The following is a 27,769-nucleotide window of genomic DNA, read 5'->3' as shown; positions in this document are numbered from 1 at the left end:
TATAAAATATCCCTAATTTGGCCATTTCATCTTAATCATTTGAAGTTTAAAGTATGCCCTAGATGGGTTATAATACCATAATTGGAGTAGGGAGAGCCTACATTAGATTAGATTGACTCTTTATGCAAAATTTATGTTATTAAAATTCCGTAGGCAGAAGATGCAATCATATAAGGGGGCATATAAAGCCACTGAGTCATTTAATATTAGCTTAATTTCAAGGCCTTAACAAGAGTGCACTGAGTGTAGCAACCACTAGGCAGAGATTTTAAAGGAAAAACAACCCGAACTTGATGTTTCCAAGCATTTCTTAGATACAATTACCTGCAGATCATTTACTGGAAGCTTAGTGGGTTGTGCAAGGGTGAGATAAACAAGGCGGGTCAGCAGTCTGAAGACCTTAGGCTTTTGGAAAATGAATTCCAAGTCTGCCTGGATATGCTTTCAAATGATCTATGTAATTTCTTTTCAGCACAAGAACGCCTATCCTCACTTGCTAAATTGGCCAAGTTCAATGGACTTTACATGTCCTTGAATACAACTACATCTAATATGCAAAAGAGCTTTCTTAATGTTTGTATGTTAGTTCATATATGTTGTTCTCTTAAACTCTGGGCATTGGTTTACCTTTACTAATCATCTATGGTTTTTTAGAAAACATTTTTTCTTCACTTAATAAAGGAAATACGACAGTTTGATCATGACATATTTTGGTGGGAATACATGAAGAAGTGCATACATTGTCCCTTTCAGCAGCACATAGCAAATTACCAAAATTTAATTCAAACTTTTTATTACATAATGTAACTAAAACACAGCTCACCTTAACAACACTGGAGGAATAAACGGGCAGGCACATACCCCCTGGATAAGAAGTTCCTTGCGCGTGAGTATACAGCCACTTCCCACTACACACAGGATGAAAACAGATGCTTGAGGCTGACCTAGCAGTTTAATTAACACATGGATTGAGCTGCAGTGGCCACCCAACGCCAGTGCCTTGCACACCAAAGTGCCTTTTCTTTTCCCTGGCAGTAAGGGTGGCCTCAGTTGGCATTAAGCTCTTTTTAAACCTGTGGCATTGGCAAAGTCAATGCAATATCAAGTTGCAAGCATGAAAAAAACCTTCCAAAAAACCCCAATAAAATGGAGCCCCACTTCACTTGATTTTAGTTTACCCTACACTCAGCTTTGGATGAAGTCACTCAAAAGAACAAAAAATTAATTGAAAACATTCAGAGGTGAAAATGAAACATAGTAAATGGACTCAACACCATGATTAATTAGCTGTGGTTGAAAAATTTTAAAAAATGTTTAATCAACCATAAAAATTCATGACAAAGTTGATAGCTATCATCAACCCTTGAAAGGAGTTGTCTTGTGGAAACAGGACTATCCCCAGATTAACTAAGATGACAGATGTAGATGTGTATACTAAAGGGACCCCAATCTGGTAGGCTTTCGAGAAGAACGTTGAGAGCCGGAACACTTTAAAGAGAGCTCTCATCGGCTGGAGAGCCACGCCCGGGGTATAACAGAAAGGGCGCAGCTACACGGAAGGTGGTCAGGCCAGGTGACTCCTTTCAGTCTTCAGATGTTTTGATAACCAAGATGTGCTCTATTTCTTTCTTTATAATTGAAATGTGCCTGTACCCACATAAAGTCTCAGGATCTAACTCTACATCCTGCAGGAGCTTGGTCTCCCTAGACTCTGGCGACCTTGGGGGAGCAGCACCCACCGAGAAGAAGCACCCAGGGAAGCACAGTCCAGATTCTGACTTGGCTCGCTGCCACTTAAAACCAACAGTCAGATCATGACAATACCCTACATCGTGGCTCATCACTTCTAGGTCTATCTGAATATACAAGCAAAGATAGATAAGAAGCTCAGCACCTAAGAAAGCCCGAATATAATGCCCAGGTAGACACTTAGTAGCAACCTCCACCCCATCCTTTCTATATTGGTAGACATATTAGTGGTGAGAGACATTACCACTCAGAGTAAGAGTCATTCATGGAAGTAAAAGGTTTTCCATTTATGCCCATTTAAATATTTTTAGATTATTTTATTGAGTGTTTTAAAACACATGTCCAAGGAATAGGCATAGGGGCTAATCTCGCCCACTGTGAAGGTTATAGCAATACTTCACCCCTCATAATTTTGGGTTATATTAGTTCATGAATAGCCAGGCCCAAGCTAGAATGCGTGCTAAGGGCCAGCCCAGGTCTGAAAATCAGAAATGATAGTACTTCGTGGGTCTGGTTCAGGCTCGTCATTCTGACAGAAGGCTTGACCTGACATCTGACTCCAGGTTTTGGAGGCTTCAAGGTTATGAGTGCAGACTGGGAGCTAATACTTAGATGATAGTGGCCAAAAGCGCGTTTGCAGGCCGTGTTTGCAGACCTTAGAGAAGCACTGGTGTTACAGGCAGATGAAGTAGGTGAAGTGGGCCCCGTCTTCTACAGCAGTTTTAAGGGCCTCGGGAGAGACCCTAAAGGACTCCACTGCTCCAAAGCTGTTCTCCTGTAATTTAACATTCCTTACACAGGACTATGTAAAACTCAAAGTTGAAGTCAGTTCAGCTCCACGGTTATGTATCATTTCTCTATAGGCTGAGTAGTGCCCTCAGGTATTTTGAAAAACAAAAATGATTTTTAAAATGGTTCTTATTTTTAAAAATTAATGGCCTAAGTTCTAGATGAGTTCAGGTTTTTTCTTAGGAATATTTGACCTGTGGCAGTTTTAATTCCTCACATTAGGTTTCCGTCATTTTGAACCACTGGTCACCAGAAGGGCACACATTGCTGAAGGGAAATGTGCAGAGAATAAGGTGTTTTCCCAGAAGCGTTGATTTCGGGGGAGAATTGGAATAGTGTGATGTGGGAGGCTGAAGGGAGTTAGTGTTGAAAATGGAGAAGTAAAGTAAATGAATTCTAAAAGCGCTTTACGAACTTAATGACATTTTCAACCCTGCCCAGGAATATAAATAAATTAGATTTTTTTCTTGCTAGTATTCACCACTGTTATAAAGATAGGCTATTAAAAGTCCACATGGAAATTTTCTCTATAGCCAGACAGAACATTTTGTCCCTGTGTGCTATCCAAAAGAGTCAATTGCCTTAAAATATTTTGGTTGTTGTTCACTTGTTTTGTTTTCTTTTTAATACTCCTCCTAAAGTATGCAGGAAAATAGAGCAGTTACATACCTGAGTAACAAGGCATGATCGAAATTCTTCCTTTTTTTAAGGATTCTTTGTTGCCAGAATGAAAAACGCAATAAAGTAGTGTCTATATTGGAATCTACTTTTATTTGATCTCCATTTGTCCACATTTCAAGGCCAACCAATGTAACGTGAACGTCCAGGGTTTTATAAATCTGTTCAAAAAAGAAATGATTTTTCACAAAGTCAAGTTGTAGAAAGATCCTCACAATTACTATATTCTTTTAGATTAAAAAAAGTAATTTTAATGTACGAGGGACACAAACAAAAAGTGCAGCTCACACTAAACAGTTGTATTGAAACCTAAGGTGACGTGAATCACTCGGAATACTGGGTGAATCGCCATGGCCAACAATGAAACTCAACCGAAAACGCCTTCTTCCCCTTGAACTACCATAAGCCTGCAGGCACTGGGCCCAGGATGTGTTAGACTGAATAATTTAGTAAAGCTCCGAGATCACAACTGAACTAGAAATTCGGATTGACAACAGTAGCACACACAGGCATGAATGTTCTCTATTCATCTCTCTACTTTCAGAGAGTTAGTTCTGTGGCAGATTAAAAGCAGACACTGGCTTTCAAAAACCAATTGTTAGTTGCCATGTTTGTTTTCCATGTTTGAGTTTGGAACTACTTTGTTGTCTGAGGAATCTTTTTGTGGCTTGCTCTACGCAGGAAAAAACAGGCGTAGCTCATAAGACTTCTAACCTCTATTCCCATCTGCTTTGTAAACACCTAGTTGACAGTCTCTTGATGGGAACAGTGCTGCTTCTACCCTGAGGTAAACAAAAAAACCAGGAAATCTACAAAATCCTGTCTTTTGTTGAAAACACGAGCGCTGAGGTAACAAGGCAAACATGTAGCCTGAACTCTAAGGAAAGACTCCTTCGAAGAGAAATGGTACTAGAGCATCCCCCAGTGGCAGAGAATGAGAAAAAGAGATGCTTTGCACCAAACAGGAAGTAAGAATCCAGCAAATATGTTTAAGGAACTGCTAAAAGGCAAATGTGGGACAGAATGAGAGTGCAGGACCCTTCGGGACACACGGACACAGAGAACCAGGCCCACGCCCAGACTCCTCTCCACGGCCCCCTCTGGATGCCCGTGAGCACGTTGGGGGGCGGAGTGGGAGCCCGGGATATCCTCCTGGGTGGTCCAGGCCTGGAGGATGGGGCAAGTGCCGCCTGGGGAACATCCCGAAGCCTAGTGAACTCTTCTCTCTTGAGGAAGAAAGGCCGTAAGCGGCTGTATGCACTTCAGCACACCTTTTCTTTCACACTCCCAGAGTGCACGTGAAGTCCTGCTGTGGCCGAATAAAGGGGGGAAAACCCCACCTCCCCTGAGAGAACAGGGAGGAAACTGTCTCGAGGCCAGGCCATTCGAGGTCTCCTACCAGAGCAGGAGAGCATGAACTTTGAAAAATATCCACCCAAAGACCCATGGGTGGGACTTTCCTAAGGCCTAGCATAGGTCAGTGTAACAGGAAACACTTAGGATCCCATAACTAGCCCAGCAATTACTGAGTAAAAAACAAGAACAGTTTACTGCTGAAGAAGAGACACACAGTGGAAAACCTTCTTTGAGCCCTGGCCCTGGATAAAGGCCTGAGGTTGAGGCTGAAGCAGTAGTTCTCTCTCCAAAAATCCAGGACCCATTCTAAGCACAAGGTAACATTACAGGAATCTGAAGCTCAAGGTGCACTATGGGTAACAACAGCAATAGCAAAACCTCAAACCAGCGTAATTACTGACAAGGTTGATTCAATCCCATTTGTTAATGGCCTGGCAAAACAAAGCAGTTTCCACTTCCAGGCATACATACAATTTCCTCTGTCCCTAGTTTCCTATGCAAAATGTCCAGTATCCAAGATAATACTAGAGAACACACAAAAAAGCAAGGAAAAGTGACCCACTGTTCAAGAGACGAATCAACAAAACTAGACTCGGAGATAACCCAAATGTAGAAACTATTTGATAGGAAACATAAAATAACAATTATTAACATGTTAAAACTCTAGTGGAAAATATGGGTGTGGTAGGCAGAATTCTCACATAAAGGTATATAAACTCTCCCAAGTATTTGGAAATTAAGATATATTAAGATATGTATATCCCCACAGAATCAAAGAGGTAGTCGTAAGGAATTTTAGAAATATTTTTGAATTGAATGAAAATAAAAAAACATATTAAAATTTGTGAGAGCAACCTAGAGATCATATACTTAATACTTGACCCTACATTCTTATTTCTTAATCATTTACAAGAAGAAAATAAAAATTTATGTTTTCACATACACCTCTATGCAAATGTTTAAAGGAAATTGTAATCACTATAGCAAAACCTAGAAACTGTTCTTCAACTGGTGAATGAACCACCACACACCTAGACGGGGCTACTCATTACAGCATCTTCCTCTGGGCCTGGTAATGAAGCTCAATGACTTAGAAGAAGTCATCATTAAAAAATGCACAGTTCACAGTATCGCTTCTTAAAAAAGGTTATAGTTCATTCTATTTTAGATAAATTAATCACTTTAGTACATTTTACTAAAATATTTTCCTTAATTTCTCTGTCAAAACATGGAAATAAAGTAGAGCTTGAAAACCTTTTGCTATGCAAGGTCGTGGAGCAGTAATTTAAAATAGTGGATTTGATTTATGCAGGATGGGTATTCAAGTCTTTGTATATTGCTTTATAAATTTTTGTGGTTAGTGATCAATATTTGAAAAGCACTTAAATGTTTAAATATTAAATGTAATTTACTTAGAAAACAAAAACTCCGACCTGTGCTTCATTTGTTGCTGTGAATTTTTCAATGATTTTTTCTAATTAGTCTACTGCGTGAATTTTAGTCTTTTGGGCTGCCTCAATATCAGAATTAACATAAAAATTCAGGAATATTTATCCTAAAAGTTTTTCCATTTGTATTTTTAGCTTGATTTAAACTGTATAAACTCTTACCATGTTGACAAAGTTGACCATTCCCCAAATTCGGTTCCTCAGTTTATTGTGAGGATTATTATTCCTGCGATACTGAAAATATAAACATCAGCTCAACATTTATTAAAAATAAGAGTTGAATACAAATTCAATAAAATATTTCACCCATTATCAGATATTTTAAAGAAAAAAATTCATTGGCATTCCTTCAGTCAGCTTAAAATCTGGGCAACTTAAGCAGAAATATATATTTTTTTAATATAAAATAGATACTACATTTTCAAAAGACACGTTTTAACACTGCAACTACTTTAAAATTTTTTACAGCTTTGTCCTCTTTCACATTCCATTTTATCACAGCTACATGATTCATCAAACCAACTAATGTGTTTTTAGAGCTCATATGTTCATGCTGAGGAAACAAAACTTACTAAAGCTCCATAGCAGTCATGATATCGCAGGGAAATAGCTACTTGATCAGCCCTTCCGTGTCCGTGGTGGTCACGAACTAAGGAGCACATAACCACGGGTTACCCTGGAGCCAGGGACCTGAGGAAAGGGGCCCAGAACCGCGGCCCGCCCTTGTCTCCAGGAAAAGGCCAGGAGGGCAGCGCTGGCTTCTTGCTCCGGCCTGTTACGACTCCTGCTCTCTTCTTACAGATGGGCCCTCTGTTTGTGCCCACAGGACCCTTTCTCAGCTTTATCAATTTAGACTCATAAAAATATAGTTAATCATAACATAAGGTATCCTTATGCAAGCGGTCAAGCGTCTTACCCGATAAAAATACAAAGAGGTATGCCTTTCCTGAATCCTACCAGTATCCTCTAGCTGCCATTTCATTGCCGGCCTGTGATCCCAAATACCTGCGCACCTCAAAGATACACCATTGGACGCTCTTCAGTTGCCGTCTCCCGCCCCCTCCTGCACCACTGCTCATGGCTTGGCTGTCACTATTCCATTGAAACTATTCTCACTAGATCCACAAATGTCCTCTTACCGTCAACTCTGAACATGTTTTCCCCATCTTCCTGGTCATCTTGTTCACATGTAATACTGACCATTTTCTCTTTCAAGACATTTCTTATCATCTTGATTTCTATTATCATATATACTCCTAGTGTCTTACTGTGCACAGGTTTCTCTTTTCCACCATCCCCTTAAAATCTAGATGACAAGGATGTTTCACCCAGGATTCCTGTTGATGAGAGGGTAGGGCTGGCCTCAGACAAGCAGGTGACAGTGGCTCTGAGGCCGTCCCCGGGGCCACAGGCGTTGGGCGCTTTACTGGTCATCGATTCCAGCCCCCGGGGGTAAGGCAGAGGGATGGTACGGGGTCTTGGCGCTTTTATTGCCAAACCTTTATTGAGTGGTTAGTGTTCCCCAGACTCAGGCATATGTGCTCTGCCTCCTCTTTCGGCTCGCTAACTCTGGGTCTACACGTTCGCACCCTCTCCCTACGTAGCTGCTGAAGACTTGTCACATTGCTTTCAAGACGTGTAAAACCCTCAACGTGTTTCCCAAAGCAGCCTCTGTTTTCCTAATCTATCTACTGAAATACACTAACTCTTACTCTTTATTAATAAATTATTATTCAGAACAAAACTTACCTTAGCATTCTTTTCAAAAGTTAGTTAACATGTTCTTACTAACATGCTAATGTAAGCCTGTCTATTAATTCGTGCTTAGAAATTACTAATGCATTTTTTAAAAAGTATAAGTTAATTGTAGTTATTCCTATTTTTTAAATGTGTAACAATTACCTTATTTTCTAATTAACATAGACCTTATTTTCTCTTTTAACATTGGCTAGGAATTTTAGTAAATATGTTGCAAAAAATCTATTGACACTGAACAGAGGTACTGATTCCCAATTCTCTAGGAAATATCTCCAATATTTATTTATTAAGTTTAACACTTACACAGGATAGGATTTTGGTAAATATTCTTTATTTTCTTCCATTTTTTATTTGCTAAGAGTTTTATTATGAATTTTGAAATATAGATATGATATTTGAGATGATTACATGGTTTTTAATAACTGCATTACTATATACTTTCATTGTCATGCTGATTTTTAATATGTGCTGGATTGGGCATGCATATATTATTAGTATATTTGAAGTTATGTTTGTAAGTGAAATTGGCTTCTGATTTTACTTAATTGCCTGGATGTGTTATCAATATCATCATAGATTGTTACAGTAATGACCCTCTAGGAAATTACTCTCCTAGATATCCAGCCCATAGGTAGTTCCCTCCAACATTAATTCTAGGCTTGAGCATATGGCTGGCAAATGAGACATTAATAAATATAATGCAGGCAGAAGTTTGAAAAGCTCTTGCACATTGAAGCCTGGCCTGTCTCTTGATGTCTTGATGCCCAGCTATGATATGACAGGCACAGGCAGCCTGCTGGAGACAGGTGGCCAATTGAAACCCAGCGCTGCATAGCCAGCGGTGACGGAGGCCATTTCCTGCCAGCCAGCCAGCCAGCCAGCCAGATCACGGCAGCTGCACGGACGGCCCACGCCAAGTTTTAGGTAGATTGTTACACAGCTGTAGGTAACTAATGTTAAGATTATAGTAACTTTATAAAAATGTGTGAAGAATCTTTCCTCTTTTCCTATTCAAAAAAGTTTATAAAAGATAAGGCTATCCATTATAGCAAATCTTGGCAAAATTTGTATTTAAACTCCTCTGAGCTGTGTCTTATTAGTCGGTAGATTGTGGACTGCTTATTTAATTTTTTAAATTTGTTATAATCTTTGTGGAGTTTCCAATTTCTTCTCGATTCAGCTAGATAACCTTATAGTACATGTGTCCGCTAATAAATTTATTGGCTCAAGGTTGTACATTTTTAAAAATGCTGTGCAACCTTTACATTTACAATTATGTTTTGTTTTTTATTTCTAATTTTACTTGTACTTCTATTTTTTCTTAATAAATATTGTCAGAAGTTCCTCTATTTCATTGCTCTTTTCAAGGGATTACCATTTGGTTTTGCTGACCTACTCAATTATTTCTTTTTGACTATGTCTTTTATTAATTTTATTTATTGTCAAAATTATTTTCTTCTTTCTGTATTTTTAAAATTTATTCTGCTTCATTTTCTAACTTTTCCAGTTCTACTCTTAGTTCACTAAATTTCTTTTTTAATAGAAATGTTTGTCCTCAAATATCATTCTAAATACTGCTTTGCCATCTGCATCTAATACATTTTATCTATACTAATTTCTTATTGTTGCAATAAATGCCATAATTTCAGATTTAATTTTTAGTCAATTAACATCTGAAAATATATTTTGCTTTTAGCTTCTAAATTGATGATCTTTTCATGGATTCAAGTAACAATTTTTGTTATAGCTTCCAATTTGGCTCTGGTTTTTAAAAAAATCTTTATAATATCTACTCTTTCATATTTTTTTTTTACTTTGTGGTCAAATATCAGTTTAATTTTTGAAAATGTTTTATTTGCACTTGAAATAATGTATGTTGTTTATTTTGGGAGGACAAGATATTTTATCAAATGATTAAATCAACCATATTTATATGGTTCAAATCTTTTCCATTTTTGTTGAATTTTTTACTGCTTGACCTAAATTTTTCTGCTAGATGACAGCCAAAAACCCTTACTTTTTCTATAACCTATCATTTTTTAGACTAAGATGTTAGGTATATAATCTGAAAAATCATCAGGTGATTGACAGCTCTCAGAGAGTTTATTTTCCTTTCCATTATGTTGGTTGGCTCTTCCTCATGTTAGTTTGATCTAGGAATCTAAAAATGCCTTTAAAGGCATATTTGATTTGGACTCTAGCAGTTTGCCAAGTTTCTGATCACTTTTTATGTTGAGGCTTTTGCTTGGCATTTTTGCATCTGAAGAAAAATATACTACCACTCTGTGCATGACGCAGACCTAGGATTTTTGCTTTTCCCTCGCATGCCTACTGCCCTTTGCTGCAAGCAGACAGAACATCTCCTTCCTCTTTGTGTCTTTGGTGCACGGAGCTTTTCTAGGTCCCCTTTTAGAGCTGGGCCAGCCCTTTATGGCTCTGGGTATCATGCACTCTATTCTATACACTGTGGATCACCAAGCCTTTGAATTTTATTTCCTACTCTAATGAAGATTTTCTTCCTCATTTTTAGCACTTGGAGATTGCCTGTTTCTTTCTTTCTTTTTTTTTTTTAAGCTCAACTGCAGTCTATGACTTTAGGTTTAATTTTTTGCATGTCGTTCAGCATCTTCACATGTTTGTGACGGGAAGGGCAGCTCTGTTACTTTGGCTCAGTTTGCTGTGTGGCCAACAGACCCAATCACCTCCCACATGAATCTGTCTTGGGAAGCTGAAAACAGATCTTTGAGCCCAGAATGAAATTCTGATTAAAATACTTTTTTCTTTGTTTGAACCACAACTCTAGTAAACTAAAGTTTTATGATAAAATATAAAATAAGGATGAACGAAGAGCAAATGTTCGGCTGAAAACTTACCACATTATCATCAGCAACGACAAACAGTTCGACATACTTTTCCTTTTGGGTATTCTGGAAATTTATTAAAAATTTAATGAAGTCTAGTTAATATTTCATCTTAACATTTTAAGTTAACATTTATAAGATAAGAAATGTTAATTTTATTGATACAAGAAGGTGAAATATGGATGTATATTTAATAATTCTAGGAAGATATCTAAATAAAACTTACTATATTATTAAAACATGTGGCCCGGTACATCAGATTGTAATAAAACTGAAGCAACATTCCATCTTTGGTTATTCTTTCTTGGTTTAGTTTTCCACTAAATTAAGTTATAAATAAAAAATTATAAATCTAGTTTTTAACATTTAGGTTTTTTTTTTTCATTTACAAAATAAATGCTTACAAAGTAAGCTCTTGTGAAAGAAAAAGAATCACCTCTCTGTAACAGCTCACAACTAACACAGAGCTAAGTATTAGTCTATAGCCAGGCTAATGGGGATGACTGTTTTCTATTTACTGCTGTTCCTCTCTCCAAATCGTCTGCTGCTATAGTCTCGATTCCAAACAAACATGTATCAAAGTTGCTAATTATAGATCTTTTATAAAACACCAATACTAAGAAATTCTAAGCTTTCAGCTTTTGGTGGCATGTATTCATGTACATGCATATTCTGTGAGTATAAAGCAGGAACATATTGTTCAAAAATTGTCATTTTTTTAAATTAAATTTATTGGGATGACAGTGGTTCATATGGTCATGTAGGTTTCAAGTGTACATTTCTATGATGCATAATCTGTATATTGCATTGTATGCCCACCACCCAAAGTCAAATCAACTACCATCACCATATATTTGTGGCCTAAGTAATCATTTATTGATTGATTCATTCAATTAGAAAAGTCATTAGGCATCTGGTGTATTTCAGACACTGTCTGGACCATGGATACATGAAGAAGATGAACACTGTTGGAGCTTAAAGGCTACTATCCAGTGGGGATTTAAAGAGATACAAATTAGTTGTAGAGAAAACTCTAAAACACAGCGAACTCTCTTCGTGCAGTCATCCCACCAGACGCTGCAACTGGTACTCCTCCTAATTGCCCTTAACAGTTAGGACGTTTGACCTGATGAAAAGGAGAGAACCTGGCTTATCAATTCTCCCAAAATGTCAGAGAAGACAAGAGCAGACAATATGTAGGGTAGGTTTCAAGACATTATACATTTCATTCTTTCTATCCATTTACAGCCCTGATGTTATGCACATACATTTGTAGGTATCACCCTTCCTTGAAATCAATGGCACAAACGGAGATTTACTGTGTGGAACCATCACTTTGTATATAGATAACAAACACAAATGTTTGACAGTTCAGATTTCAAACAATTAAAAGTTCAACTCAGGTAGTATGTCTACTTCATTGACTGAGGCCATAATTTCCCTGCTGAGATCGTAAAAGTAAAAAGGAAAAGATAATTTAAAAGTAAAGCACTCACTTCCATTTGGAAGTCTTCCATGGAGTTGGTATTATTGTTCGGAACAGCTGTCCTGGTGAAGTTGAGCTCTACACAAGAATAATTGGCAGCGTACTGCGCCTTTGAGTTGTATTTGAACACCAAGTGTTCTCCCTCATCGGAGTATTTCACTGGTTCAATGAGGTACCTTTGGTCATAGACCCTGAAGAATCCCCTGTGCAAATTGAGAATATAATGCATAGTTAAGACTTTTTACAGCTACATTACTCCACAAAACTATTCCACTTTTATTGATGTTGCCTTTTAAAGAAGGGGAAGAAGTCTGGGAGCAGAGCCTCGTGAGCATGCAGCCAGGGGTTCTGAGTGATAAAGTTATGAGATAACACGTGGCCTTTGATTGAATTACCACATTTTTGTAAGAGTCAGATCATCTGGATTTTTCAGACGTTTGACACCCCCGTGTCTACTTTGAAGTATCAGGTAGAATAGCAATTCCCACCTGGGGTTGTAGATCCCTGGCAACTCTCAGATTTCTTGGGAAAATGCTGTGAATTTTTATGTCCATCATGCCTTAATTGTAAGTATATATTAAATTACAAGCACCATTATGTGGTAGTTTTGGTATTAAAGAGTTCTCATACTTGGAAATCCCGGGAACTACTCAAGCCCTCATCACAGGAGACAGAAGTTTCTTATTCTTCTACCCTCTGCCTCTCCACATCGCCCTTCTTTGTCCTTGAGCCACAGACCTATAGGGAATTTCCATAGGCTTTACTTTTGATGTTTTACTTTCTAGGGACAGCACACACTGCAAAGTGTTGCAGTGCGGTGGGGATTTACAGAACTAGGAGTCAGGAGACCTGGTCTGGACTAAACTCTAACACTAGTAAAGAGAATGTTCCAGGAGCAAGTCTCTGAATTCAGTGCCCTGATCTATAACATGAGATTTCCAGTACTCTCCCATCTCCGAATCCCTTGATCACATACTGAAGAACTTTTCTCGCTTAGGGCTGGACATAAACAATGGGCTGAAGTGGACACTCATGCTGAAAATATGCAGTAGCTTTTCCCCATTAATTTTTTTTATTTACCAGGCTGTTAAAAAGAAAGGTGAGAAATCAACTTCTTTAAAAATCCATAAGAAAACTCAAAGAAAATAGGGGGAGAGTGTGCCTTACCTGAGACCGTGACATGTGCTGATGCTGGCAGCAGAATCATGTTCGTGTATAATGGATCCTTGGTAAAAACAGTGGTCCTAAAATAGGTGAAGAGCCTATTAATATAAGTACATTTATTGGTATATAAATATCTATATTTTATATGTTCACAATATATCAGCGTTTCATTCTCACAAATTATATTTATATTCATCCATGCATTCCTTCAATGCATTCTTTCATTTAAAAATATTGAAACTACTTTAGAGTCTTTTAATTTTAATTGCATGATTACTTTCTGTAATATTACTACTTAAATCCTTCCTAAAATTTCAACCAACTACCTCTCATGTGTTATTATATTTTTTCCTCCAGTTGAGTTGACTATGATTGTTAGAAGTAGGTCTCATTCTTCAACCAGGTTCCCTTGTGCCTTTCTGTCCTGCTTCTCTGCTTCAACCAAGCTGGTATCTTTGTCACTCCCTACGTGGTGCTCCTCCCATGTGACTCCGTCAGGTAATAACTCTCTGCACCCTTTCCATCCGTTCAACTTCCGCCTACACGTGACACTTTCCAGGGGCCTCCAGGGACCTCAGACCCTCACAGACCAACCCCCACCCCCACATGACACGTGCTCCACTTTTCTTGCTCTTCTCTTTTACAAGGATCGCATGATGACTTAGATTTCATAGTTAACAGTTGCCTTGAATAGAGGAAATAAGTTTTAAAAGCATACTTTTGGTAAGAGAGATAATGTTCTCCTTTGTCAGAAGGCCGCATAAGGCATGTTCTGGAAAGTTGAATAAAGTTATAAAAATAAAACCTATACCCACTGAAATGATACTAATGATAAATAAACGCAAGTTTATCAGGAGAATGAAGGTGAAGTTTCAGTGTTGGTGCATCAGATGGATGGGGAAAGGGGATGTGACCCTCCTCGGGGTCAATTAGATGGAGGGTTTAAAATTGTTTCATTTATTTAGGTTTTATCCATTTAGCTTGATTACAATTTCATCAGGGTGCTAGGCAGTGATGAATCTATTTAGATGTAGAGTTCAAAGGGCATTAGTTCCTATTCCAGGACCGTTCAGTGACAATTGTCAAGGCAGGATTCGTTTCTGATGTAACACTTTCTGAAGCTGCTTGTAAAGCTAGAAGTGGGTTGCAAAATCACATGAGGAAGTAACAGTCTTAGAAAAAAAGGGGCGTAGGAAGATTCTATAAGATACCAAGATCTGAGGATGTCTTGTCATTTCTTCTCCTTTTGCCGTGTAGTGCGTTTCACTATAATTTGAGGCTAGGAACTCCCTGGAACAGAGGAGAGAGGTTCTGAGATTTACTTATTTTAAACGGTTAATAGATAAAAACGATTATGTGAACCAGAAGCCTCCGGACTGCTTTCAAATCTCAGGAAGTCTTCCCAGGCTAAAACCAGATAAGCAAAATCAATCCTACTCACATGAAAAACCTTTCTACCTAGATTTCATGGTTTGGTAAAGACTGCAGAAAAGACAGAAAAAGATACTGGCAGTTTCAGCAAGGCAGCGTCTTGAGAAGAACCTAGGGGAAATATTATCTTAGTAAAAATTCTTTGCCTTAACAATCAAAATTCATGCAAAAAAAATCTCATTAGAAAGCATAAAAGTCACAGGAGAGGAGAAAATATCAGCATCTTTTGTCAAAGAAATAAAGACTCTGTCAACCCGTGTAACAGTGGAAAATTGTAACAGTGGGAAATTGTGACCCCCCCATTCTTGTGACCTTGTTTCTGTGAGTGCTGACTCAGACTAACATGCAGCTTGTGCATGAACAGCATGTTTGTATAAGAATTCTTGTAACTGACTTCAGAAGCTACAGATTGCAACCTTCAGGCATCCCAGCTCTGGGAGATTTGCTGACCTTCACCCATGAAGCCAGGGTAACTAAACCAGCGTGACCCACACCGGACCGTCACTTGCCTTACTGGAATGGACCGTGCTCATCTGCACATAGAGGACTTTCCAACATGCCCCCTTGATCTCTTTGTTGTATTTCCCTCTCCCTCCTTATAAAACGTCTGCCCCCACTGAGAGAGGGAGATGGGCTTTGAGATGTGAGTCCTCATCTTTCAGGAGATGGGCTTTGTGACATGTGTCCCCTGTCTTCTAGGTGGCCAGCATCAGCAAATAACCCACCTTCCTTTACATCAGCACCTGCCTCGCAAGTACTGGCTTTCGTAGTAGTGACAGGCAGCCAGACCTGCATTCGGTCACACCCATAATTTCATATCTACAAAAAGTGGTCTTCAAGAATGAAGAAAAAATAAAGACCATTTCAAATAAAAGAAAACTTTTGTAGTTCATTTTTATAGAAGTTAAAGTAACACAGGTATATGCATTTGTCAAAATTCCATGAATGTATATATACTTCAAGTTCGTGTATTTCATTATAAAGATTTTCACATAAAAAACTTTAATGGTGTGCTTGTTATTTAGGGGAGAGTATATTAATGTGTGCAATATAATTTGAAATGCATAAAAATAATGGAGGATAGATGGATGAAGGAATAGACAAGGAACTTTGATATAAAACAAGCATAATAAAATATTAGTGAGTATATGTATATATGTCTATATTGATGGGATTATGGGTATATGGATATATAAATGGGTATAAATGTTCACTATAAAATTTTTTCAACTTTGCTATATGTGTAAACATAACTTGGTTCAATATCTATTTTAAATAACTTTGAAGTTACTTTAAAAACCATGGTTTTCAAATTTCTTTTGTTCCACTGAGTCACAAAGCATTACCTCTCTTCTAAGAGCCAGTGGATCTCAGAGTACTCCAGTACCGCACACAGGGTTAACTTAAGAACTAGAGAGCAGTGCCCACAATGTGAGGCTGTGGAAGTGAGGCAGGCTTACGTCTGAAAGGTAAGAACTCAGATTATGTACAGATGACAATGACTTGAGGAATTAACTTCACTGGCAGTTTTTTTACATAAACTGTTAACACTACAGACTAATAAATCTTTTTTATTGAATCATAACAGAACTTACCTTGATTTTAAAAGGTGAAGTATTAAGATTTTTTTATGTAGACTTATTTCATATAACAATTCGTCTTCGTAAGTTTCCTGAAAAAAAAAAATCCATCGTGTAAGTATGTGCTCCTTTAGTGTGGACTGGGGGTGGGCATGGGGTAAAGAGTCTGGTCGACTACTGCTAGGTAGACTGTCCTTTCAGACAAAATGATAAATACTGAGAAAGCTGAATTGATAAGAGAGCTAATAAAAGCAGATTTTTGCTTTCAGATTATTTTTCATTAAATTTTTATGTTTTTTAAGTTAAAAAATAAAATAAGAAAGTTATATTGTCCCCTAATCCAGAAATATATGTTACTATATGTCCTTGCAGTTTCAAACCCAAATAAATCTCTTTATGTATTTTGAAAAATTTTGTGCACTCTGTCTTATAGCTCACTTTCTCACATAAAAGTAAATCATAGCCAGGGTCATTTTCCTATTCCAACAAGTATTCCTTTATGGTCTGTATTTTATGGCTGACTATGTGAATTTATTTAATCTACACTTAGATCAGAGATTTGATTTGGGCTATACACTATAATTAGACAGAATTTAATTGTCAACAACATAGGAAAAGTGTAAAACTTTTGGTAAATACTACCAGATAACCTTGAAGAACAAAAGTACAAATTTAGAAATTTATAGTGGTTCTCATTTCCTTGTCTTAAATGTTATCATTAATAAAATAACATTGTGATAAATCATTTTCTTTGGTAAAAATTAGAATTGATATTTTCTTTTGTTATTTGTATACCAATATACAAATTTCTAATTTATGTCTTTTCATAATTTTTTTCTGGCATTTTATTTCTTTATGATTAATAGGAATTTTTTGTAATTTAAGAATTCGTAGTTCTTGGTCATATATGCTATACATTTCTTTCGTTTAGTGTTCATTCACGTCTTCGGTTGCTGTTATTTCAGTCACAGTGACAATATGGAAGATACGGTGGTGCACAAGTTGGAGGTCACTGCCCTCGTGGAAGCCCCAGCTTGGCGAAAAAGAAAATCAAGAAAATGTAATTGAATATTATAAGTATTATAATAGAAGAAACACAGAGACTGTGTTGGGGCTATTGAAAGATGTCAGGGACAAAGAACAGCGAGTGCAAAGGGGCTTGACATGTTTGAGGGGAAGAGAGGAGTTCAGTGGTGCAGGAGTGTCGAGTTGAGCAGAAATGAGAAATGAAAAGATAGAAAGGAGCCAACTCATGTACAGCGTAGTAAGGCACTTTTGAGGATTTAGACCTTACCTTGCTAGCAAAGGGAAGCAAAAGGTTTAGGCAGAGCAACTCAGTAGGTATGATATTTTGGATGACTTCCCTATTATATGTCACGGATCAGCAGGAATCATGGCTGTTCGCAGGAGAAGCACTTGAAGGCTGTGGATGGGATACGCGTGCTTTGGGCAGGGTGGGGGCAACAAGACTAAGGAAGGGCAGATAATTATGAGGGACACTTACATGCTCGAATCTACAAGGCTAGGAGATTGTTTGATGGGGTAGGCGGAAGACAGGAGTCAAGAATTACTTCAGGTTTCTGGTTTGTTTAATTAGAGAGAGGCAGCTTTGAGGGAGGGAGAAGAAGAGTTTTATATTTATTGAATGTGAGGTAGGCATCAGTTAGGGCTTTTTTGATGGCAAGTTTCACATAAAATTAGGACCTTATTATACAGACACTGTATTCACAGTGAGCAGGCAAGGAACAGATGCTCAATTAAATAAGAGTGGACTCCCATTTTATAACACGATGACCTTCATGTGTGGATGTCTCTCTGTGTGTAACAAGATGGTATATCAGGAATTTTTGAAATTTGACTGTTTGAATAATGATTTTTACATTAGTTAATATTGAGGGACCCTTTATATGGGCAAATATGATAAAAATTATTTTTAATCTTGTCATTAATTTTAGACAAGACTTTAATAGACTATTTAATTTTTTATTTCAGAATTTTATTCATTTTTACCCAATTTTTAAATTTATTTTTATTTTACTTTATATTTTTATTTTTTAATCCTCACCCAAGGATATATTTGATTTTAGAAAGAGAGGAAGTGAGGCTGGGGAGAGAGAGAGAGAAAGGGAGAAACATTGACTGGTTGCCTCCCATTCGCTTCCCGACCAGGGATCAAACCTGCAACCTAGGCATGTGCCCCGACCAGGAATTGACACGGTCTTTTGGTGTACGAGGCGATGCTCCAACCAACTGACTCACCCAGCCAGGACAAATTTATTTTTATTTTAGAATCATTTTAGACTTAGAGAAAACTTGGAAAAATAATAAAGAGAATTTTCCTGTACTGGGCAACTCAGGCCTCCATATTGCTATCCTTACTCTGTTGTATCTATCACTCCTGATGAACCTAGACTGATAGTGCAGTTCAAATCCACACTTAGCCAGATTTCCTTCGTTTGTCTGATGTCCTTCTACTGCATTAGGATTCCATCAGGACACCACATTCCATTTGACCGTCACGTCTCCTTAGGCTCCGAGACTATGCCAGCTCTTATGACTCGCCTTATTTTTGAAGGTTTTGACTGTTCGGAAAAGGACTGGTCGGCTATCCTGTAGGCCGTCCCTCACTTTAGACTTTTATGCTTTTTCTTTCATGCTTAGACTGGGGTTATGGAGATTTGGGAGAAAACAAAATAAAGTGCCATTTTCATCACATCATCGCGAGAGTACGTGCTGTCGACGTGACATCGCTGGCATCACTGGTGAGGTTCGCCTTGAGCGCCTGGCCCAGGTGGCACTTGATGGCTCCCTCCACTGTCAAGTTGCACCTTCCCCCGTTCATGTCCTGCTCTTGGAAAGGCGGTCACTGTGCGCAGCCCATTATGTATGGGTGAGGAGCCACGCTCCACCTCCTGAGCACAGCAGCACCTAGCGCAACTTTTTGACTCTTTTATATGGGACATTTGTCTATTTCACCCCCCCATTTATTTACTTATTAATTATTTATATCAATATGGTGTTGTGGATATTAATTTATACTTTGTTATTGTCTAAAACTATGTTATTTATTTTGTTTTGCTCAAATTGCCTCTTCGTTGGCCATTGGGAGCTATTTCAGTTGGCTCCTGGGTTCTTTTAATATATTCCCCTCACTGTGGGTTCGGATTTTTTTTGTTTAAGAACTTCCTTACTTTCCGGTACTACAAGGTGCTCCAAACTCATCTTGTATATTTCCTGCCCGGGTTCAGGCTCACCTTGTATATTCATTACAGGACTTTCCATTTGGTCTTTATTAGTATTAAGATAGCAGACCCCAGAAGAGCCCACCAGCTTTGACACAAGGGGTGGCAGAAAGCTGGTGTTTCCCTCTTAGCTGAGCACCAACATTCAACCAGTGAAAGGTTTGGGAAAGTGAGAAACAACCGGAGTTCAAGACAAATCTACTTGTAAGGAAGGAGAGTATTGGACAAAAATGTTCAGACGTGATTTCCAAACTGCAGGAGATAAAGAGGTGCTTTTCCATCATCTCAAGCCACGGCAAAGAGGCCTCAGCAGCACCATGGGAGAGCTGAAAGGTGCCTCGTTTACCACTGTGAAACCTGACAAGTGGAAGCCAGGGAGGCTGGCTCTTCTGATGGGGGAGGGGACAACGGCCAATGCATTGGGAAAGCTTTGCCCTCCCAAGGCACATTGGGGCAAAGTGATAATATTCTCTATGTCCCAAATTAGAAACCTGAGGCTCAAAATGAAGTCATTGAATGTCTTTTATAATAACGAGAATTGAAAAAAAACTCCATTTTAAAATTTTGTGCCCCACGACGTATACTATGTATCTTCTACATAAATAAACATCAATTACTGTTGAAAATAAAATAGTAACTGATTTTCCTTTTAACACCTGAATAAACACCCTTCTAGCCAACAGGCCAAGAAGGCCTTTTCGTTCCTGGGAAAGTTGTCTGACTTGGCTGCAGAATCTGTAAGGCAAATAAGCCTACGTTTCAGATCGCTGGAAAGCAAAACACCCCGAGGTTGCAGTGTGCGGGGAGGCAGCTCAGAACAGGAGAGGCGCCTTCCGTCCATCTGGAAGGCTGTTAGTGGAACGCCTCACACAGACCAGAAAATGTTTAATGGCACCCCCTAAAACCCGAACTTCACTCCTTTTTGCCTCCTACTCTGTCAAGGGGCTGCTTACCACTTCTCCTCTACTTCCCACCCGCCCACACGCCCACCCAAGCACAGGCTCTAAGCTGAGTGCGAGTCCTGAGAAAAATTGAGACTCTTCTCTTGATTGCTTCTAATTGGAAACAGGGGGAGCTCTCCACATGCCTGCAAAGCCATGCGTCTACTATTGCAAAACCTATACCTGGACGTCATCCTCGTGGGTATGCCAAACTTCGCGCTTCTGTATCAGGGGAAGCCTTTTAGGATAAACCAGTTCTTGACCTTGAGCTCCAAGGATTGGCTTTTCTAAGAAGAAGCACAGGGGGAAACACATGTGGCATTGACATTCACCCACGGGCTCGGACACCAGAACCCCTCTTGTAAGAGTTCAGTTGCTCCCAATGAGCAGCCATGGGCAGCATCATTATAAAAGCGCACCCCCACTGTGCAGGGAGGAAATCCAGACAGGCGTTTCCACATTAGGGCAAAAATAAGTAAACTTGGAAAGGAGGCCCAGAAGTCAAGGTCCTTCAGCATCTTCCATCTCTTCACCTGGTTCTCTGCTGTCACCTTCCGCTCCTCACAAAGGGCACTGTTTCAGTGTGAGTCACTGTTTTTACTTCCCAGGGTTGCATTTGAAGTCTTAACTCCAGTGACTGAATAGCAGACTTCCCTTGTTAAAGGGATTTTTGGTGCCCTGCAATCAGGGCTAAACGGAACAACCCACACATTCCTGGCCACATCGGAGTCACCTGTCAGCTGAGGCCCGCTCCCCTCTCTCGCACTGAAGAGCCATATAGAGGAGAGAGCGTGGGAGTGTGGAATCTGCTCTTATCTGAATCAAGGTTTTACCACCTTACTAGCAGTATGGCCGTGAGTAGCAATCTCATCTCTCTGATCTGTCGACATCGGTCTCAATTTCCTTTTCTGGGAAGTGGAGGTCACGGTGTAAAACTCTGAGCGTGCTGTTATACGAAGCGGCTCGGGGCAGCGCAGTGGCCGCCGCTTCACAGGCGCTCGGGTGCCCCTGCCTCCCTCCCACGCTGGCTCCGGGCCCTGGGAGGGACCGAATCACAGAATCTCGTGGGGAGCCCCGACCGGGGCCCTGTCCTGTGCTGTGTCCTCAGCAAAATCATCAATGGATAGCAATGTTTTTATCGATTACCATTTAAACTTTGTGGTTCAAGGGACATTCTCTCATAGCATACATAAGAAAAGGTTAAGACATACCTCTCATGTGAGAAGTGAGTAGAATCATGAAAAATAAACTCCCGGGAAGCATTCTGGATGGTTCTGGTTGAAGAGGGTGCATGCGCTTGAAAACAAGCGCTCACAGTGCCTTGTCCTCGCTTCCACCGCAAGGATGAAGGGCCCACCAGGTAGGTCCGCAGTTTTGATCCGGCTCAAGGAAGTGTTCCCGGGTCACATTGCACAATTCGTGAGACGCCTGGGGCTAAAGCCTGGAGGGCGGACGTCACGTACCAATTAGAGGCGACCGCTGCCCGGTGGTGGTGGTGGTGCAGGTGCAGGTGGGCTGGGCCGCGACCCCGACTTGACTCCCACTACAAATATGATTGATTCCTGGTGCACTGAAAGTTCAGAAAGGAAAGGAAAATCATGCGTGCCTTAAAAAAGTGATGGAAGAATGTTTGCATAAACTTTGGTTGAAATAGATATTTTCATGCAAAATGCCACATGTAGAACCCATAAGGAAAATTCGATGAAACAAAGTAGATAGAAGTATTGAGAACTTTTATTTTGGTCACAACAGCCTGGTGAGCGCTGGATGAAGCACAAAAGAGGGATCCTTGTTTCACGCCCCCTCCGATGAGAGAACTGAGAGTCACTGGGGCACCAGAAAAAAATGAGAAAACATAACTTTATCATTCTTTTCTCTCAAGTTTTGAGATGTAATTGATACACAGCACTGTTTAAGGTGTACAGCATAATGATTTAACTTACCTTTATTGTGAAATGATTACCACAGTAAGTTTGTTTAACATCCATCATCTCATAGAAATGTAAAAAAAAGAGAGAAAAACACATTTGTGTTAAGAACTCTTAGGATCTACTCTCTCAACAGCTTTCTTCCATAGCATATGACAATGTTCACTATAGTCATCATGCAGTGCATTATATCCCTAGTACTTATTCATCTTAGACCTGTACCTTTTGACCACCTTCAACCGAACTTACTTATGAAAACTTATTAATGCTATAAAACTCAAATTAAATTAAATTAAAAGATGAACAAAAACTCTAGAAATGCATGCAACATATATAATAAAAGTTGAAGGGAAATGTCCTTATAATAGAGAACTCTTTCAGATCAATCTCCCCCCGCCAAAAAATTAATAGGTAAATGTGCAAAGGACCTGTACAAACCTATGTATACGTTTGTGTTCTCTTGCTGTATTAGACAAGACATCTCTTTGCCAATACAGCCCCTTATCTGTGTTTGGGATTCAGCCCTCACCCCTAGCTCACATTATTGATTATCCCTCTAGCGGTCCCCCAAGCTGAATCAATCTCTACCTTGCTTTATCAAAGCAACCTTTTAATGGATCTTATTCTTTTTCTTCTAGTCTGTCACAAAGTATTATCTAGACCATCTAGAATGATCTCATTAATACACATCACATTATGTGTTTCTTGTTCTCAAGCATATTCAGCGGCTTCCCTTCTCAGAGTAGCCACTGAAGAACCGTCTCAGCCTCCAGGACCTACAGGAAATAGCCTGACATTCTCGGGCTTCGCCTCTTGCTGCTCTCCTCGCTCACTCTAATCCTGTCACCGCGTACCCTCGCTATTTATCGAACGTGCCAAGCGCACTCTGCTTCGAGCGTCTTTGCTTGCTGTTTCTGCTGCCCGGGATCCGCTCCTTTCAGTCACATGTCTTGCCTTTTCTCTGTCTTTGGGTCCCTACGCACATGTCATCGTGTCAGTGAAGTCTTCTCGAAAAACCCTATGCGAAACAGACATGCTCACTTCCACCCTGGTACCGTAAGCCCTTCGTTGCCTTGCATTAGGTGCCATCCGGAATGCTATATATTTACCGGTATATATAGGATTGTATATATTACACATATATATGTTAGTCCTCAACCAAGGACATTTTTTCATTGCTTTTAGAAAGAGACAAAGAGAAAGAGAAAAACATCAATGCAAGAGAGAAGCACCAATGGGTTGCCTTTCTATGTGCACCAGATTGGGTAATGAACCTGCCTAGACCGGGGATCGAACCCATAACCTCCTGGTTACAGGATGATGCTCCAACCAACTGAGCCACACTGGCCAGGACTATGTATTTATATTTTAATTGCTTACCTCTCCTTCTAAAAATGTAGCTTCATAAAGACAGGAATTTCTGTCCATTTTGTTCATTGCCCAGAATGACAGGTTGCTAAATGATGTTTAGTACATCAATATATTAATGCAGTACATTTAAGAACTTGGAAAGAATACTGGTAAGAGTAAGCACCTAAGAAAAGGAAACTGTAATTATCTTAACTTTTAATCATGCGGAGGTTAGATAGTACAGCCCATAGGAGGACACCTTCAGACACAGACCACCTGGGTTCAGTCCCCAGCGCTGACGATCCCTACCCGCGGGTCTGGGGCGACGTCCAATCTCTCTTTGCCTCTGTTGTCTCATCTCCCAAAAACAGCGTAGCAACAGCACCTGACGCTCAGCAGTTGTAGTGAAGATTAATTGAAGTAATTTCTCTAAATAATTCAAAAGCAGTGCCTGATATGTATTAAAAGCTAGGTAAGTATTACTTTTTCAGAGGTATATTAATGTTGATTTAGTCTTTATTACTTTTTATTCACCAGTTCCACCCACTTTTCATTTTCTTTTCCTTCTCTGAGCTTCAGATTCTCTGGCTTTCTCTCTCTAGCCCAACATACTGTGCTCTTTCCCACTAAAGGGCCTATTGATGTATTTTTTTCCCTCTACCTGGTGTTTTCTTCTGTCCTTTTTGTGGCCAAATTATTATAGTTCCTCATTCATTTCTCAGTTCAAGAGTCTGTCCCTCAGGAAAGGCTTCCCTACCCCATAGCTCAGACCACGTTTCAGTCTGAAACAACATTCTCTTTTTATCTGAAAACTTATGTTAGTTTATCACACACTTACTTGTCTAAGTATTTGCTTGTCTGTCTCCTCCAGCAGATTATTGACTCCAGAAAGCAAAGATCCTGCTTGTTTTTGTTCACTCTCTTACCACATACACCTAGCAGTGCCTTGTGTATAGACACTATAGTCAACATAAACTTACTGAATGCTGTAAGCTAACATGATTGTTGTTACATCCTCATGTGTTTCCAGAAATTTTAATTATTAAAGCAACTTTAATGTAAATACAAGAGGTGGTTGAAGGCTCACGGGCGCGCTAAGTATATTTGGTTATCAAACACATTTATCCACTATCAAATGAAACTTACGAGCTCCATGGACAGTAACAGTTGAAAAGAACATTGTTTATTGGTTGATAGAAACTATATAGAGCTTGCCTGTATTACAGGTAAAATTGTGGAAAATACAATACAATAAACAACTTTTAAAATACCAATCATGAAATCTCAATTATTTATGGTGTCATGTTAAATGATACGGCTTTAGGGTATTTGTCTGATGTCTTTGAGCAAGTTATGGCTAGCCTTAATTTATAGCATACTTAAAATATTAAAGCTACAGCATTATCTATGGACAACCCAAGTGAAACAACCATGAGCTCTCAAAGAAGGAAAATTTTTATAACATACTCAAGTGACACAATCAGTAAATGGAAAGCAGAGATTAAAAGAAAATTTCTGCCTGGCTCCTTGTGTTTTAAAAAAAATTGTACACTGGTGTCTCTTTTCTTTAGGGGAAGCAAACTTTATTCTTTTTCATCATTACTCTATTATTAATCTTTTAAACTTGGAGAGTATTACATCTCAACTTCAAAATCTACCAAGTGACTAGTGCAGAATGGTGTCATGTTAAACTATAAATAGCCTATAATTTTTTTTTTCTCGCTGTCAGGTTACAGCTTTTTGTGTTTAAGTTAACATGGTCACTGAAAATATATAAACCTTTGAAAAACAAAACAACAATGATCCCAGAAACAGGTTTCAGTATCAAAGGGGCTCTGTGGATTCCAAATGTTAGACAAAAGCAGGTCTTTATGTTTTTAATTTTTAAAACTTTTTAACTGAATGTATTGGAGTGGCATTGGTTAATACAATTATATAGGTATCAGGCGTACAGCTCCATATTACATTGTCTGTACATTGCAGTGCCTACCACCGCAGATCTTAAAGCTGAGACAAATGTGGGGATGTTCTGTCCTCTTTTTATTGATCTGCTGCAAATCAGTGACGCAACCTCTCCTAAGAAGTTCTGTAATCTACTCCCATCTTGGTTTCCACAAGGGATTCGAGGTTGTCGAGTCTCGTATTCATTCCTATGGCCACTAGGATCATTTCTTTACATAACAGTCACCCCGCAGTACATTTCCTGGAGATCTTCCGGCTTTGTGCAGGGCTCGCCTGCTCCCCCTCTTTGACCGCCCTCACAGTCCAGACACCCCTCAGGCCCTTCAATTCTGCTCCCTCTCTCCCTCTAGCTGGCAACTCGGCAAGCAATCCCGCAGGCATTGTTAAGGACTTAAATTCACAATAGTGAAAGCACAGGATGGATGACAGACGACAGAGATTATATTCTAAGAAATAAGAAGCAGACCCAAAATGTGCCACCTTTGTAAAGAGAAACAGGATGAAAAAAATAAATTCAAGTGAATAAAGAGAGTGAAGAAAAATATCTGATTCAAACCATAATAGCAATGGCAAAAGCTTCACACAGAGAAAAAAAAATTAGCCCTTTCTGCCTGACTTTAAAAGAGGTATCATTATAAAAGTACTCCAAAGCCACATTAACCAAGAGGAACTCATAATTCTCTTTGTAGAAACTAATTTCAGCCCATTAATTGAGTTTTATGTGCATTGAAAAGAACATTAGATGCAGAGACAGGAGCTCTGTGTTCTCCTGGGATTAATTCTGCTACCTCTGGCAAATTACCTATTTTCCAGGCTCCAGAGTCTTATTTATAAATTGGGATTGTTAGACTGTTTGATCTCTTAAGACTTTTTTTTAAACACCAGGATGCTGTATTTCCATGTTTTTACTGATTTGCTCCCCTTTTCTAAGAACTTCCTCATTGTAAGTAGAAATTTGACTTATCAGAATAATGACAAATTTGGGGCTTTTATCACTATTGTATTTTCCACTTCTAACCTCAGATTTATCAATTAATAGGCATAGTAAATGTCATGTAATAAATACAAGAGTCATGAAAGACCAACTTGCTCTGCCACCGAAAGGGACAAAGTTATTCTTGGGAAAGGGCAGACCCAGAGTAAACAGAGCGTGTAGTCATTTCACCTCTTAATTCTGATAATCCCCTTACTTCACTAGAGACATTGAACAAACTACTTAATATTCCTAGAGTTTTTGTTTCCTCATGATGCATAACATAATACTCTCCATTTTGTTGATGGGTTGACATTATTTTCCACTTTCAACTTAACTCTGTTTTAATAAGAGCTTTATGAAATACAGTAAACTTAGTGAGGTAAAGCGGTTTAAACAAGATAGACGAAGTCAAATGCAGTCAGAATGTAAAATGAAATGCAATATAATTAGATAGTCTTGTGTTGGATAAGTAGGCCCAAGGTAATAGCTTCAGAAATTCCATATTCCTATAAAACTATATCACACCTTCTCCTCACTCCTCCACAAGCCGTGATTTCCTTCATCTTTCAACAAATTATACTAACTCTCTTGATCTCACATGCCCTTTCAGCAACCTCAGCCTTTCTCTGATTCCTTTATAGCAAAGTCCTCTCAAAGACTCATCTTCTAGTTACTATTCCTAGGTCCTCATTCGCTCTTTAATCCACTCCAGCTGGGGGCAAGAAACCATCTCTTTTGTTGCCACCACTTCACTGAAATCACTCATCAAGGTTGCCAGCAATCTCCAGATTTTAAGTTCAATGGTCAATCCTTGGGCCTGTTTCATTTCTCAGTCATTTTTTATTTGTTATTTGACCCTCTCTTTTTCAGAGACATTTTTCTTACTTAACTTCCAGCCCTGCTCTTTCTCCCTCATGAGCTGCTCTTTCTGACTTCATTCTTCATTCTCCTCCTATCCCAGACCTTTACAATGTCACTCTTTGTCACCCAGGTTTCACTCTTTGAACTTTTTCTCTTTTCTGTCTATACTTCTTCCCTTGGAGGGCTCACCAAATCACATGTCTTAAAAG

General features: G+C 39.0%; 1 protein-coding gene across 1 annotated transcript in view; it reads right to left on the bottom strand.

Annotated features, from left to right (window-relative positions):
• The window catches only part of ADAM7 (ADAM metallopeptidase domain 7), a 41,666-nt gene extending 19,920 nt beyond the window's left edge, over positions 1–21,746 (bottom strand). The window contains exons 1-10 of the mRNA XM_054578819.1: positions 21,695–21,746; positions 20,667–20,770; positions 16,316–16,392; positions 14,501–14,579; positions 13,293–13,369; positions 12,136–12,328; positions 10,652–10,705; positions 6,183–6,254; positions 3,208–3,377; positions 824–908 (exon numbers count right to left, since the gene is read on the bottom strand). Of these exons, the coding sequence (XP_054434794.1) occupies positions 824–908; positions 3,208–3,377; positions 6,183–6,254; positions 10,652–10,705; positions 12,136–12,328; positions 13,293–13,369; positions 14,501–14,579; positions 16,316–16,392; positions 20,667–20,770; positions 21,695–21,746 (963 nt within the window). The remainder of the gene's footprint in view (positions 1–823; positions 909–3,207; positions 3,378–6,182; positions 6,255–10,651; positions 10,706–12,135; positions 12,329–13,292; positions 13,370–14,500; positions 14,580–16,315; positions 16,393–20,666; positions 20,771–21,694) is intronic.
• Between the last annotated feature and the right edge of the window lie 6,023 nt (positions 21,747–27,769).

The sequence above is a fragment of the Pteronotus mesoamericanus genome, unplaced genomic scaffold (assembly GCF_021234165.1).
Source record: "Pteronotus mesoamericanus isolate MK-2021 breed Mesoamerican mustached bat unplaced genomic scaffold, CSHL_Meso_final contig_502, whole genome shotgun sequence".
Classification (NCBI taxonomy): Eukaryota; Metazoa; Chordata; class Mammalia; order Chiroptera; family Mormoopidae; genus Pteronotus; species Pteronotus mesoamericanus.
Note: the sequence above shows the minus strand (reverse complement) of the source record. Positions and strands in the feature narration are given on the sequence as shown.